The sequence below is a fragment of the Watersipora subatra genome, chromosome 1, assembly GCF_963576615.1.
Source record: "Watersipora subatra chromosome 1, tzWatSuba1.1, whole genome shotgun sequence".
Taxonomy (NCBI): domain Eukaryota; kingdom Metazoa; phylum Bryozoa; class Gymnolaemata; order Cheilostomatida; family Watersiporidae; genus Watersipora; species Watersipora subatra.
The window spans coordinates 78,917,772-78,932,131 of NC_088708.1; the positions used below are offsets into that span (position 1 = coordinate 78,917,772).

General features: G+C 35.3%; 3 protein-coding genes across 7 annotated transcripts in view; 2 read left to right on the forward strand and 1 right to left on the reverse strand.

Moving 5' to 3' along the window:
- Positions 1-742: 742 nt before the first annotated feature.
- Positions 743-13,697, forward strand: LOC137394527 (uncharacterized). 2 transcript variants are annotated; one of them, XM_068081255.1, is made up of 9 exons: positions 743-1,265; positions 1,470-1,681; positions 1,827-1,999; positions 7,787-7,888; positions 9,524-9,590; positions 10,911-10,994; positions 11,192-11,267; positions 11,877-11,970; positions 13,558-13,697. In XM_068081255.1, the coding sequence occupies exons 2-9, from the start codon at positions 1,550-1,552 to the stop codon at positions 13,625-13,627; spliced, it is 798 nt and encodes a 265-aa protein (XP_067937356.1). In that variant the 5' UTR covers positions 743-1,265; positions 1,470-1,549; the 3' UTR covers positions 13,628-13,697. The 2 variants fall into 2 exon arrangements, with proteins under 2 accessions (XP_067937356.1, XP_067937359.1); XM_068081258.1 differs by having other exon boundaries at positions 9,524-9,536.
- LOC137410582 (uncharacterized) lies at positions 5,095-7,480 on the forward strand. Of its 3 annotated transcripts, none has more exons than XM_068096026.1 (4): positions 5,095-5,464; positions 5,634-5,838; positions 7,067-7,129; positions 7,245-7,480. In XM_068096026.1, the coding sequence occupies exons 1-4, from the start codon at positions 5,429-5,431 to the stop codon at positions 7,328-7,330; spliced, it is 390 nt and encodes a 129-aa protein (XP_067952127.1). In that variant the 5' UTR covers positions 5,095-5,428; the 3' UTR covers positions 7,331-7,480. The 3 variants fall into 3 exon arrangements, with proteins under 3 accessions (XP_067952127.1, XP_067952124.1, XP_067952126.1); XM_068096023.1 differs by having other exon boundaries at positions 5,095-5,460; XM_068096025.1 differs by having other exon boundaries at positions 5,095-5,460; positions 7,070-7,129.
- The window catches only part of LOC137394514 (protein O-GlcNAcase-like), a 29,122-nt gene continuing 28,234 nt past the window's right edge, over positions 13,473-14,360 (reverse strand). For both annotated transcript variants that reach the window (XM_068081244.1, XM_068081240.1), the window contains one exon: positions 13,473-14,026. In XM_068081244.1, coding sequence (XP_067937345.1) covers positions 13,841-14,026 — 186 coding nt within the window. In that variant the 3' untranslated portion in view covers positions 13,473-13,840. The remainder of the gene's footprint in view (positions 14,027-14,360) is intronic.

Below are 14,360 nucleotides of genomic sequence, written 5' to 3' on the forward strand. Positions count from 1 at the left end.
TCATGCGTATTCCAACTGAGATGATTTCGGCCAGGAGGCCTAAGCCTTTCTTAGTTGCAAAATTAGAAGCAAGCATGATCAATCATATAGATAAACTTTGATGATGACAACTACTTATCGTAAAATGTCTTTTAGACATTGTCTAACAATAATAGCAAAATACTATAAGTACCATTTGAAAATAAATATTGGTAATAGAGCAAGCCCGGCATTTACTGGACATCTAACGGTAGAAGTGTTATCATCTATACTAGAATCAGGCCTGCCAACTCTCACGCAATCACACCAAAGAAAAAATGAAAATGCGTGAGATTTTTGCCCCTACTTCCACAATTTTATATATACTATCATGGATACGTCAATTGCCCCAAAACCAAATCTCAAGCATTGCCCTACTCTTGTGTTGGCAGGCCTGACTAGAATGTCTTCAAAAATCAAAGCTACCTAATTTGATCTATGTACTGAGGGCCACTTTAAAAAAAATTCTAAATTACTTTCAAAAAATCATGATCATAACAAAAAAGGGGCATGCGAATCAAAGCTGATAAACTCAAAAGATATATAGATATATAACAAATTACGCTTAACATGTGCACACGAGACCGGAAATAGTTGCATAGCCTTAGATAATTAATTTATTAAAGAAACCCATTCCTGAGTGTTGATTTTCGGCCGTAGTAACAATTCAATGCGCAACTTTCGTTATAATACGCCAGAAATGTAAAAGAGGTTTTAGTCATTTAGGACTTGGCGGTATGCAAATGCAGGCCTAACCGCCTAGTTCCCAGATCACTCGACATTTCTCATCACAGTTTGAGCATGTGTTTTTTGAATAATAAACGAAATTAGAGGGAAGAAATAACTGGTAGGGGCTGTAGATATCTGACAAGCATCTGTAAGCAAGCTTGTGGGTAGGAGATTTTTCATTTTAAGCATCAGTTTTCAATAAGTTAAATTGAAATAGCATTAAAGTTAAATGCAATATTTTAGTTAGCTAGTTTAGCGATTCTTGTTGAGATTGAAAGCAAGATATACAGGAGATAAATGGTTTTAATAAGGGACTCTCCAGTAAAGCTCAGATGTATTGTGGTGGAAATTAGACTAGTTAACACACCAACGGCCAGCTCAACTCGGGTCTGCGCAGCCCAACAAATTATTCGGGAGTGAATTGGAAGAAGGCGGAGCCAAAGGCCTCGAGAAACTTTAAAAAGGCCAGGCTAAGGCAAAGACAAGCAGAGTTGTTTTGCACCTTCTTGATAAGGCATGTTATCTTCTGTATTTTAAATGAAACAGAATATATACTACATAATTTGAAACATATTGCATTGTTTCTGCTAGGCAGAGAGTTAGTAAAGGTGTTCCCCAGGTCCCTTTTACAATATGCTACTCTCCATGAGATTTTCAGTGTTACTAACAGGAAATCGCATGTACATGCTACTGTCATAGATTTATCAAAACCTTTTAGAAAGTTCTACATTCACTTCTCACGCAGAAGCTATCGTTGATAGCTACCTACTCGACTGGTCTGAGAAATCTGCTTTTCACATTTATGATGGAAAAAGAGAAACCAATGACCTACTGCACTTTGTGTTACTACAGCCACACTCAGGGCTATCGACACATTTATACCAACAAGCACAAAAGGAAGGCTAATGATGCATGTATGAAGATGAAGTCCAAGGTGATGGTTTAGCGCAAATGTGTTTTCCCTACTCTTTGTTAACTATTTAAGGTGTGATTTGATCTAAAAAGCTTACACATTTCTAGCTTTGATCATATTTCAGATGTAGATTTATTGATTAAAATGCACCATCTTTCGGCTTTAGGTTGACTCTCTGGTTAGCTCGTTACAGCTACCTGAATTTGAGAAGGCTGCTAGCTTTACTGAGCTCCAAACAACCATCTGGTGTTATGCATGCAAAGAGACAGTGCTTCTTCATTCCTGTGAAGATGGAGAAGTGGTTACAAAGAATTACGCTGCCTTCATTCATTTTCTTTGGTAAGATTAATAAAGTGAAGATAATTTTGTATTTTTTTGCTATTTTTGTGTATAATCATAATGCTAATTTGGCCTCACTCTCCTTTTCAATTACAATAAATTATGTACGATCTGGTGTAATCTTTGCAGTAAACTAGTTATCTACTGTATTCCCCACACACCTGCTACCTATTCCATTGGAATTGTCTTCACTGGTTGTCTTACAAATTCCTATTTCTCATTTCTATTTACCTTATAACACATTGTAGTTAAGTTCATCAGACTCTATCTTGCATAGGTTGCGAATGGCATGTACATCGGGCCAGAGATATCCTCTGCTTACATGCATAAAAACATACATAAATATACATAGAAATGCATATACAGGCACATAAAAGTACAGCGACATTCTTGTTATTGAGAAGACTATAAAATTGGTTTTACAATTTGGTAGGTTTACTGATTAATAGCGTCTTCAGTTGCAATGAGTTTAAAACATCTGGCAAAATATATGGCAAAACATCAAAGCATTAATTCTGGTTTTGAGGCTACTTTTCTAGTTATCGAAAGAGAACATAAGGTTAATATGATATGTCTTATATTGATTATTGATTATATTGATCTTATATTGATTTTGGTTTTTCTAATTGAATCGTATGCTATATGAACAAATTAGCTACTCGTGTTAAAAAATGGGCAGCTGTAGGTGAGGTGAGTGTAGAGACTCGTTGCCAAGCTGTCCCGTTCCTTTTATTTTGGTAAAGAGGGTTGGGTGAGTCCTAAGGGCTTGTGTTCAGTCATTATTAGTCATTGTTAGTCATTATTCTTTGTTAGTCATTAGTCTTTGTTAGTAATTAGTCTTTGTTAGTCATTAGTCATTGTTAGTCATTAGTCATTGGTAGTTATTTTTAGTCATTGCTAGTTATTAGTCGTTGTTAGAAGAGGTGTTCTAAAATTTTGGGACGGATTTTGGGGACAACCTTTCTTACTTTTTGACCTCCTGGCATGCTCATATGATTGTGCTTTGAATATGAGCTATTATCTACATTGTCATATAAGTAAGTTTTATTTTATATGCAATCTCTGATAAAAACTCAAGAGAAGCTTCGCTCACCATTTAGACTGTTAAAAATCAAGATAAAGTCAGACGGTGACAAGATAATAGTAGCAGGATAATCCCGCTGGCACCTTGCAGAAGAACGGATAGAGTCATAAGTGAGCGCCGGCAGCACCACCGTCACAGGCCGCCCACAAGCGCTCCGCTAGCTTCACTTTTATAACATTTGAAGCCAAGTCATAAAAGTCAAATAAGTATTTATTGAATAATATAGCAGGAATGAACAACGTAGATCTTTGACCTTTAATAGTTTTAAAGTATTCTATTTTATAAGCATTGCCTATCTTTAATCTGGTACAATAGCTGTGATCAATTAACATATTTTGAAAATCAACATCTTTAACAACTTTGATAAAATGCTGCGCAAGCTGAAATTAAAAAGCATTTTTACAAGCTTTACTTCTAATGAAGCAAAACTATTAATTACTGTTGCTTTTGATTTGATTTTTAAAATAATCTTTACAGCTTTCTTCTGTAATGGCAAAGTGTTTTTCAACTCTGTTGAGTTGGCACAACCCAAAACTCTATTCCATGAATTATGGGAGGGTAGAAAAATGTATAATACAGGTCAATCATTGTTTTGGTGTCAAAGTATCTTCTTACATGGTGCATTATCAAAAGTACACATTGTAATATACTGGTTAATTCTGTAATATGGCTTTGAAATGATATGTTTTCATCAATCGTTATTTCTAAAAACTGTGTAGGACCTCTTTCAGAAATTGGCATTTTGTTGATGAAAACTAAATCAAAAAAGTGAATCAAGCAAATTTTTCAGACAGGTTTTAAAATTTACAAGTAATTGTTTTTGGCTATCTCGGATAAGATTATTTGCCAAACACTGTTTTTCAATTTCTTTTAATTCAGTTTGTAAAATGTGAACATCGGTAGTAAAAACAGTTGTGTCGTCAGCAAAAAGTATGCAGTTTAGTGATGGAGCACGCTTCACCAGGTCGTTAATAAATATAATGAATAACATTGGGCCCATAATAGAACCTTGTGGAACACCAATTATTACATGTTTTAGGGATGAAGATATATTATTATTATTTTTCACAAATTGTGAACGATTGGTTAAATAGCTTGTGATTAAAGTGCAAGCATCATTAGAAAAGTTGTAAAATTTAAGTTTGACAATTAGAATAATGTGGTCAACGTATTGAAGGCTTTTAAAAAGTCTAAAAAGGCACTCATGAGTTCATCACTTATAATACACAACTGACCAAATTATAAAACGATAATATTACTGATAAAGAATCAATAATAACCGATGAAAGTTGCACTCCTACACGAATAGTTGTCCGCAATACTTTGCTTAGTCCCATATATCTACTAGTTATGACAGGCAAAAGGGAGCCATGGCAGTACAAAGAGAAAGAGGCTCAGCAGTTTAATGAGAAAAAGGCTCTGCAGTTAAACGAGGCAGAGCCATTGGAATTGTTCTCCTTATAGGTGCCTCTGTTAGCCTGTGAGAAGTTGTTTGAGTGCTCAGGTTCTGTTCTTCATATTGTAGAGGTTTGATATTGGAGTGAACTAGTCATGAGTCCTTGAATATACTGGTTGGAAATGAACGCTAACTCATGTTATTTTAGTTGAGGTTGACAGCTGTGTGCGCATCTTCTGTAATTGTTTTTTCCATTTTGATGTTTCTAATCAACTTTTTAATGCATATTTTTAGTTGGTTTCAATGAGGATCGTTGATGTATCAGGCGTTTTGCTGATTGCACTTATTGCTTATAATTATTTCTGGTGGTTTAGGCTTCACTCACTTCTTGTATCTGGTGTTGCTGATATCTCCATTCAACAGTTGTTCTGCACCTTTGATCATTTACTGCTAAATATTATATATTCCTTGACTGAATGATGGCTATGTCACCGACTATTCTTTTGCTGCTGGAATTCGCAAAACTTGTTATTTCAGTTACTGGAATTCTCAAATGTTTCAACTACTCGTGCAAAATACCAACGTCTGGAGTTGTCTTTTACCGCGAGCAACGATTATTCAACTAGGATTGTAGACTGTCTTTATAACGGGTCCGTTTGAGAGTTCTGGCTGGTTTGCGATATCCGTGCAGACGATCTAGCAACCGATTCCGGTGTTCGCAGACTTGTTTTATTTTCAGTTATTATGACCTTTGTTTGCCGACGATGTTGTCGTCCTGCATCAAATCGCTGTAAATTCTTTTTCACTAACTGCTATCATTTGATTTGTGCTGAGTGTGTAAGGAAGTGTGTCGTAAGCAATGTGACTGACTCTGTCGGTCATCATTCTATTACCTGTCCGGTCGAACAAAAGATTAGAAAAGTTATACCTCTCGAAAAACTTCCTCCAGATGCTAGGTCCCTCTTTAGCGATGTCAACAAAGTATGTAAGATTTTATTTGTATAATGGTCTCAGATGTTCATTTGTTTTGATCAGAGGCTTCTCAAATAAACGTTGGTAGATATAAAACCTGCTGCAGATTATTGTACTAAAGATGTTTTATGTTATGTCATTGTGTTAAATACGTTGCAACTATGATTTATTATCTTTGGTAGGTTCTTGAAGAAAATATGATTTTAGTAAAGCTGTTGGAGAAGCGACTCAATGAACGTTCGTCTCTCATAGAGTATTTGTCAGCACACATGAAAACTATTTTGCGGGACACCGCGAAGCTTCGAAAGCGAATTTCTGCCTTGAGTGAGAATGGCTTTATTTGTTCTCGGTGTGGCCATTCGTCATTTTTAAATCTCAACAATTCAGGTATGTATTCATAACTATTTTGATATGTTATTATAACTCTAGAAAGTAACGGTTTTGTTAGAACAACTGTGGCAGGACCTGAAATAAGTTTCCAAGCTTGGCGAGAAAGTTTTTCAGTTGAACAGATCTGTAATGTTCACATGATAAAAATTTAAGTCTCTCAACCAAAAAACTATCATGAAAAAAAATCTTAATATAATTCTGCATTTTATATGAAGTGAAGGATTTTTTAGAACAGTATTAGTCCACGGTGTTCCTTCCAATGTCCTAGGAACCTTGTCTATTCTATAACATTATAGAAAAAGTCCATTCTAGTTTAATTACATTTGTTTCACGTAATATAATGGATTAGTATAAGGGGGAGGTCGGACCTAGCAAGCTACCTTTTTCTTCCTCCTAAAATCAACTAGCATAACCCGAGACTTGTTCTGATCACAAGGGCTGCTAGCATTAAACTATCTTTCTGTTGACGTGATATTTTAGTATTGTTCTCCTGCTTGACCCATTTGTTGTAGTTTAAGTGTCAGCAATAATATACAACCCCCATGGGGGGTTTGTATATTATTGGTGTCAACGTGTTAAAATAGGCAGTAATAGATATCAGCTTTTAATATGAGCCTGATCATTGTTGCAACAGCAAATAAACTTATTGAATAGTTTCATCATGAAAAGCAAGCACGGTCGAGTAAATAAGAAAGCTCCAAAGGTTAAAAATCAGGTTTTCAAATACCTTTTGAACTGGTACGAAAAAGCATCCAAAGATTAAGTTTGTAATCAATGAGAGGCAGCAGCTGGGGTCTGCTTCATCTTCCCAATATCGCCTTTTTTAATACAGTTCTTACTGTATTCACAGATAACCTTTAAATAACCAATTAAGCTGATACCATTTTTTTCATTTCGCTGCAGCTTTTTGATCAATTTGCAGTAATAAAGTATTGCATTAAATTACGTGTGTCACTATTAGCAAGGACCTCATTATAGAATAATAGAGGTACCAAGTTTGACCAGTTTGATAGTTCTCAAAATTCTGCTACTAACTTTTGTAATATTTGTTAACTTTTTATGCATCCGTTTCTTTCAATGGTTGTTTGTATATTTTTACTTGTATAATAATAATTTTGGATATCAAGCAAAATATTTTCTGTCGATGTTCCCATACCATATATTATTTATGATTGTCTCTTTCTATATGTACATTGTATTTTATCAATTGTATGATTACTTGTAGTAGCAGGCTCTATAGATTCATATCTTGTGCAACGGGTCTCTTCCAAGTGCGGGAGCCAAAATGGTAAGTAGTAACTAGTTGGAAGTTTTGTATCACTTCTACAGGGTTGATTTACTAACTCATTATAAAAAAGAATTTGATTTTGCTTGATATATTATAAAAAAAATTTTGTTTGCAGGCTCAGCGGTCATAAAAACTCGCCTTCGAGAAAACCACACATCAACACGCCTTTCTGCTGACTCCGTTAGACAGCTATGGTCATGATCTCTGTCATAGATACTATAATGGAATGACGTACATTTATGCCCCTCCTTATTGACTGTTATCATCTGATTTTTATTGTTTTATGTTGTTACTGTTAATTGTTTCGCTGTTTAAATTGAAATATATATAGATTTATCCTTGAGATGCCTATCAACTGGTTTACAAATTGGTGCTACCTGTGATTGCCTCTCTTCAATTACATGGTGTAGTAACACAGCAATGAAATCAAATATGCTCACTCTAGTTCTGATATCAATAACTGTTTAGTTAGAGATTCTTTTTCTGGATATGTTCCGGTGAATCTCTTCTTGGATATTTAAGTCAATGGTTTCAGACTTTAATGTATGTATGTACATGTCTATTTATATGTCAAAAGTACATGTATGTAATAATTTAGTTGATGATTTGGTAAAAAATTGCTTGTCTTTGACTTTTGCCAGCTGTCTCTGCTTTCAGCGAGTCGCATAAAAAGGCTGTCAGCAACTTTCTTACAGAAAATCGCTTACTAAAAAGAAAGGACAAGACGCAATATTGGATTAATACACCCACAGCTGAACGGTAATGCAATCTCTAAATCACTGGCTTATTGGAGATGCATGCTGAATTTTTGTGTTCATATATTGAATTTGATTGCAGAAATAAAAATTTCACTTAATTTTTAAAAAGTTATAGGTAATTTATGAATATATTGACTCGGCTAATGGTTTCTCAAAATAACAGCTAGTAGCAGATTTTATGAAGTAATTGAATTTAACATGGAGCTAATAAATCAGATATCTAATTAGGCTGAAGGAAAATGGTGGAATAGTAAGTTAGTGTTGTGATTATCATATGTCATTTATAAAATAACATCTAACATTACTAGATGCACTTCACAATTTATGTGATATACTGCCTTCGTATCTTCCGATGACACCTGTATAATATTAAAGAGAACTAAAAACTTTTTGCCTCAGATGTTCCAGCTAATAACACGACATTCAAAACCAGTGTATTCAAATAGTATGTTCTTCGACATAGAACGGTCATTAATTTATAAAATGCTCTAATCGTGCACTAACATGTCGTGTGCCGATGCTTAAGAGGATGGCAGATGCGGAATGAGCTCATTTTTGTATTTCATCAACTGAAGACATCAATCGGCTGCCTTCAAGACACTTTTTACTTGTCAGATAAAAAGAGGAGTGCAGTTCTGATTCAAATACTGATAGTGCCATTGATTCTCATCAACTTTTAAAATCTAGAACTTCTGGCTGATAAAGATTTGTCACTGACTATTGTGGAGCAAAAAGTCAAAACCAAACAGATGTGTTTATCTTTAAATAAAAAACCTAGTTTAAATACACATTGTCTTTCTCATAGTGACTCCAAATAGTTATGCTAAATTTTCTGCAATGTTTTTGTTGGTCTTAGGCCAGCAAGTATTGTTGAGTTTTATAAGAGTTATTGGGATTTGTAAATAAAGTGCGTTTTGGAGAAAAATCAATTTCCAATGTCCAAGGGTTGTTTATTGCCTTTCTATGTACTTGCAATACCTAAACTTCCCAACTACCTAAAATTCCCAACTAACAACTATGTCATGGATTCTCTGAAATAATCAAAAGTTTATTAAATTAGTTTTCACCCCTTCATTGTTACATAACCGCAGTTAGTTCTGTTATGCGACTGCTATTCAAATAGGTGAGACTCCATCAGGTTAGGTAAGACTCCACCAGGTTGGGTAAGACTCCACCAGGTTAGGTAAGGATTATAATGGTTAGTCAAGACTCAAGCGCCTCGCATTACAGTTTGAAGAAAAGGTAGTCATAATTATGAGCTGTACCCTATGGGAGCAGAGCATGCAACGCCTCGTAAGTCATAAGAAGTTGGTGCTAAGACTGTTGGAGCAATGCAAAATGAAAATGCCAACATATACTCATCAAAACAGGCAAATTATTAGAATTAACAAAGCTCCATCCTTCCCAAAAAGAGCTGATAACTATTATTGTCTAGGGCTCTAGGCGGGTAGACCCTCAAAAATTTTGGTTCCATGTCCTTGGAGTAAACCAACAGCTCAGTGAGATTAGCTACAATTTATTAGTAATACTTAAGCATGCACTGTAGCATGCAACTGCACGGTTTATTATTGTGCATTTTGCTTGGTAACTCAGTGCACGATGTATTAGTGTTTTTATGGCATGTATTTTCTTGCAGAATAGTCCCTCAGGTGAGTTCAAAAAGAGCACAATATAAAGAAGAATTGCAAGCTGAAATGAAAAAGGTTTGTTTATAAAAAGGCAATGTAAGGCGTTGTATTTATAAATACATGTATACAGAATGTTTGCAAGTTTATAGGGTCACAATCTAAGATAAATATACAGCGTGTTCTAGAAATGGATGGATTCCACATAGTTTGCTTGTACTCGTCATGTGTTGTATTGTATATTATATTGTATTACTACAGAATGCCCGACGTTGCTCGAGTAATAAAAAGTTTTTTGCACAGAAAATTTATTTTTAATCAAGATGACAATGTTTACCATTCTAACTTTTAAATGAAGGTGTTTGCTTATTTCTGTGTACTGTATTTATTTCTGTGTAATTATTACTGTACAGACTGCAGTGCTTACTACAGCTCTATGCTGATTGCAATAGTATGGTTGGCTATGTGAGTTTAAGTATTTTTCTTCGCGTATGGGCACACCTATTTTTCTTCTGGTATGGCTTCACGCATATCACTAGCTGGAGTGTTGAGCGTGAAGAAATGAAAGATTGGCAGGTGTAATAAGTACGTACACAATTTATTACATACATATGCAATACACCACACCAGTTAGACAGCGTGGTGTATTGGATAAATTCCTGTCTGCCGGACTGGGTTTCGAGTTCAACTCTAGTGGAAGGCGGGTTTCTGCATTCCAAAAACTTTATTGCTATAACTAACTATAACTAACTATAACTAACTATAACTAACTATAACTAACTATAACTAAACACGCAAACAGATAAACATCGAGATTTACTCATATAGATATAAGCGCGCTCGTAATTTTATTTTAGATATAATATATGTATCGCTCTAGTCGCATCATTTATCATTGTGTTTTTGTTCAGCGAAGGTACATTGATGAAGCAATAGTACGATAGTGAGGCGACCTATCTGCCTAACTTCATTCTAAGGATTAATTTTCTTACAATTGAAGCATAACTGACGATTTTTGGGCTATTGGTGTGAATGTCAAGGGCATATTTCAGAGTTTTTCCTTAACAAAGACAGACAAAAACATTGTCATTTTGTATTTCTAGTGAGTGCAAGTATGAGGGAATGTGATTCCATAATTTGCTGTGATGATAGGTGCACCAACACAGTTCTCTCACCTAATTTACTCCAAAACCTAGGAGTGAGGCACTGAGCACTCATTGGCGCGCTGAGCCAAATTCCTTGGTTGGCAAACTGCATTGTCGACATACAAGTGCACTATTGTAACTTAGTATTTATATGAGTTCTAACCACTTAGCTAAAACGTCTTTTGTTGAAGTTCTACACCTAGTAGGTGTTGCTCATGTATCCTATGTTCAGCACCGTATGCTACACGTTTAGGACTGTAAAAGGTTGCAAAGTGTTGGAGCAAAACAGAAGTGGGCGGCCAACCCTGCTTCAGCCAACTTACCTAACTCGGACCAGGTCAGTGACTTCATTATTCTATTACTTCTGGTCTAATAACACAACATTGTTTAGGTTTGCATAGACATGGAGTGAAAAAGGCAGAAAAAATAGCAGTGACGACGAGTGCAAGACCTTTTGCTATATATTGTATATACATGTACATGTGCATACTTCTACAACGTATTCATGATATGTTTACACTCTTGAATTAATAGGTAGAAAGCAGTCATGAAACAAAAGGCAACGACAAACAGGTTGTTGGACCATCGGACAAGGAGTTCCAACAGCATTGTAAGTTGTCACACCATACGTGTATTATATGCAAATCTCTTCTGGTTGACGTAAAAGATTCTGATCAAAATAAAATAGTGCTATGATGGATCTCTATTTTCATGTCCAATAACATATTGTCACAACCCACTATATGGTTGAGTATGTTTCATCTGACTGACTGCAAGATGAGCCCTACTTCCAGCACTGCAAGAGGATGACCAATAAATATTTGTCACTAGTTACCTCTAGCATCTCAACGATGTCTGCTGTAATTACTGAGTCGGTGATAGATAACCACCGTAGTTCTGTAGATAACCACTACTGTCATCAGAGTTAGTAATAGACTGTTCTGTAGATAACCACTACTGTCATCTGAGTTAGTAATAGACTGTTCTGTAGATAACCACTACTGTCATCAGCTAGTCTTCAATATGTAAAATTATGAACACACCTTATTGAATTTGGTGTATGATGCCTCAGCCCTCAGGTCATGCTTTTTATAGTTAACAGCTTGTGCCAACTAGCGCTAACATGGAATAAATTAACTTCATATTATTTCTGAAATTGTGACCTTGGCCGACTACATACAGAGAATATTTTGTTACAAAGCTTTGTAAAATGTTTTAGTGGAATCGGTGAAGTTACGAGAGTGCAATCTGTTGGAGAAGTGTGCTTTTAGCACTGCTGCTGTAGAGGCTCCAGACATAATCCCATTGACAAGGTATGGTATTATACCATAGTATGCTCGATTTTTAGATTTCGTATTTGAGTTTGCATCACTAAAAATTGTTAGGGACCTTGTCTGTCTCAGTATTTTATTTTCTAATCATTGCATCATTTTGCTATTCCCCTTGAAATCACAAACACAAAAATTTAAGAATTTATACCAGCTCTCTGATTTCTTATTTGCTACTGATGCGATAGGCAGTCCTCAGCACACAAACTCACTCCACAATATAATGTATGTTCATTTGTTTTATCTACGTACAAACACTGATATCGTTTATATATAGGTCGCGATTTCAGAAACCATAGTTAAGTCGCAAATCACGAAGTTGAGTTATCCGACTTTGAAGCTGCACTAACTGAATTTATGACATTGATAACGATTTTTGCAACACGTGCATCCAGATCAATCAACGAGTGATCTTTCTAAATCTAAAGTCAGTTAAGTCAATAAAAGTCTCCAACCCTCGAGAAAAAAAACCTTAAAACCGTTGCTACCCTAAACAGGAAGTACTGAAAAATGGCGTCCAATAAAAGTAATCATTTCTTTTTTGCTGATTTCAAAGATAACTTTGACATTTTGGACAATTTCTGGACAGTTCAGCATAAATTTTTGTATATAAATACAGAAATCTAGATAAATATCAGAACACTTGCATCCTTATTTAATATTGGTTGCTATGACGTTTTAAAATGTAAACAAAATTGTGCGTTGGTTTTCGTTTCTCAAACTTGAACACCAGTTTTCTCACACACCTGGTGTTTTTTGAACACCAGGAACTCTGTTTTTGCACTGATGGTGAACGTACATTCAGTTTATTGACCATGAAATCTGCTGTAATTAAGCTAGAATCAAAATTTTTTATGCAAACTGAGAATTTTCTCCTTCTGCTAGTGTAGATAACTCCAAATCTCACACACCCGATTTGATCATGGTTTCTGAGATCATGACCCATATTATTACAATAGCCAAAGTTAGCTTTTAGCCTACCTAGCCTAAGATCTATTATGGATGATTGTTATATGGCTTGGAGGTCTTAAGTCATTCTCAACCATGTTTAGTTTTGGCACATTTATTGCTCATAGACTAGGTACTTCGGGGGGCCATAAAGTTGTACAGCCGTCATTTTCATGTTTATAGCTGGATGAAAACTATCTGGCACAACTGAATGGTTAACCAATGAGCATGTTGCTAGAGCATTACTGTTCAATTTATTTTATAATGGTGCGATACACCTACAATATACCTGCGATACACCTACAATATACCTGCGATACACCTACCATACCAAGTGACTAACTGGGATAAGATCTAGTAGTCTACTTGTAATTGCATCTAAAAGTCAGTTTGTTAAATACATCTACTTCCAATTCTTACATAACGAGCCAGTTGCAAGTTTGGTTTGTGTGTAATAAGACTGCTTAGAGCATGTTTCCAACCAAGTTTATAGCCATATAATTTACTGCAACCAACTGACCAACAAGGTAAAATTGATGTTCATTGCATAGAGCTACCTCTATTGTTCATACAACAATATAAATAGCACTGCAGCATATAAGTGTTGCATTTATCTGTTTGTAGGAATGACATGGAACAAACAGTATCCACGACTCGACAAATCCAACCATACAAAAGAGTTCGAAAGATGTAACTGCCACACTCTTCATTTATAAATAACAGAAAATATATCAGACTTATGAAAAAAAATTGTTCAATAGCGTTTTACACTAAGTGCAATTAAATATCTTATAAACAGCAGTCAATCATTGTACATACTTGTAAAAGATCGGTAATTAAATAACCATATAGAACATGATTCCAACAGCGGTTAACTGATGCCGCCAAGACAGAACTGTGTAAGAATCTATATGTTTCTTATGAAAACAGTTGACTGGTTGTAGGCGAGGGTGGTGAGTGTGCTACTGTCAGCTATTCCAAAGCCCAGCATCCTATACATGCTTTGGGAGTACACAGACTTTTCATCTATCACGGAATGAACTCCGTGTACCCTTGTTGACTTTAGTGCTGAGAATATGCAGGCCAAAGTTTTCTGAGAACACAAGACAAGAACTTGAGTCATAACTTGAATTAGAACTTGAGTGTCCCATAACATAAATACTATCATTTAGTCTGGTCAGCATGTTCTAATTACTTGCTAAAGTTAAATACCTTGCAAGTAGCTAGTCGTAACATATGAAGAGATCATGGCTTGAGACTACACTGTCAAAAAACTAAGATATGTGTACTAGACCTATATTAATGTTTAACAGTGATAGCTCGAAAATGGTCCATAACTATAATAACCTGGCCAACGCTTTTTCTTTCAAGAATAAAATTATTATAGAACTATAATAGAAAATTATTATAGAATGTGGATCGGTACT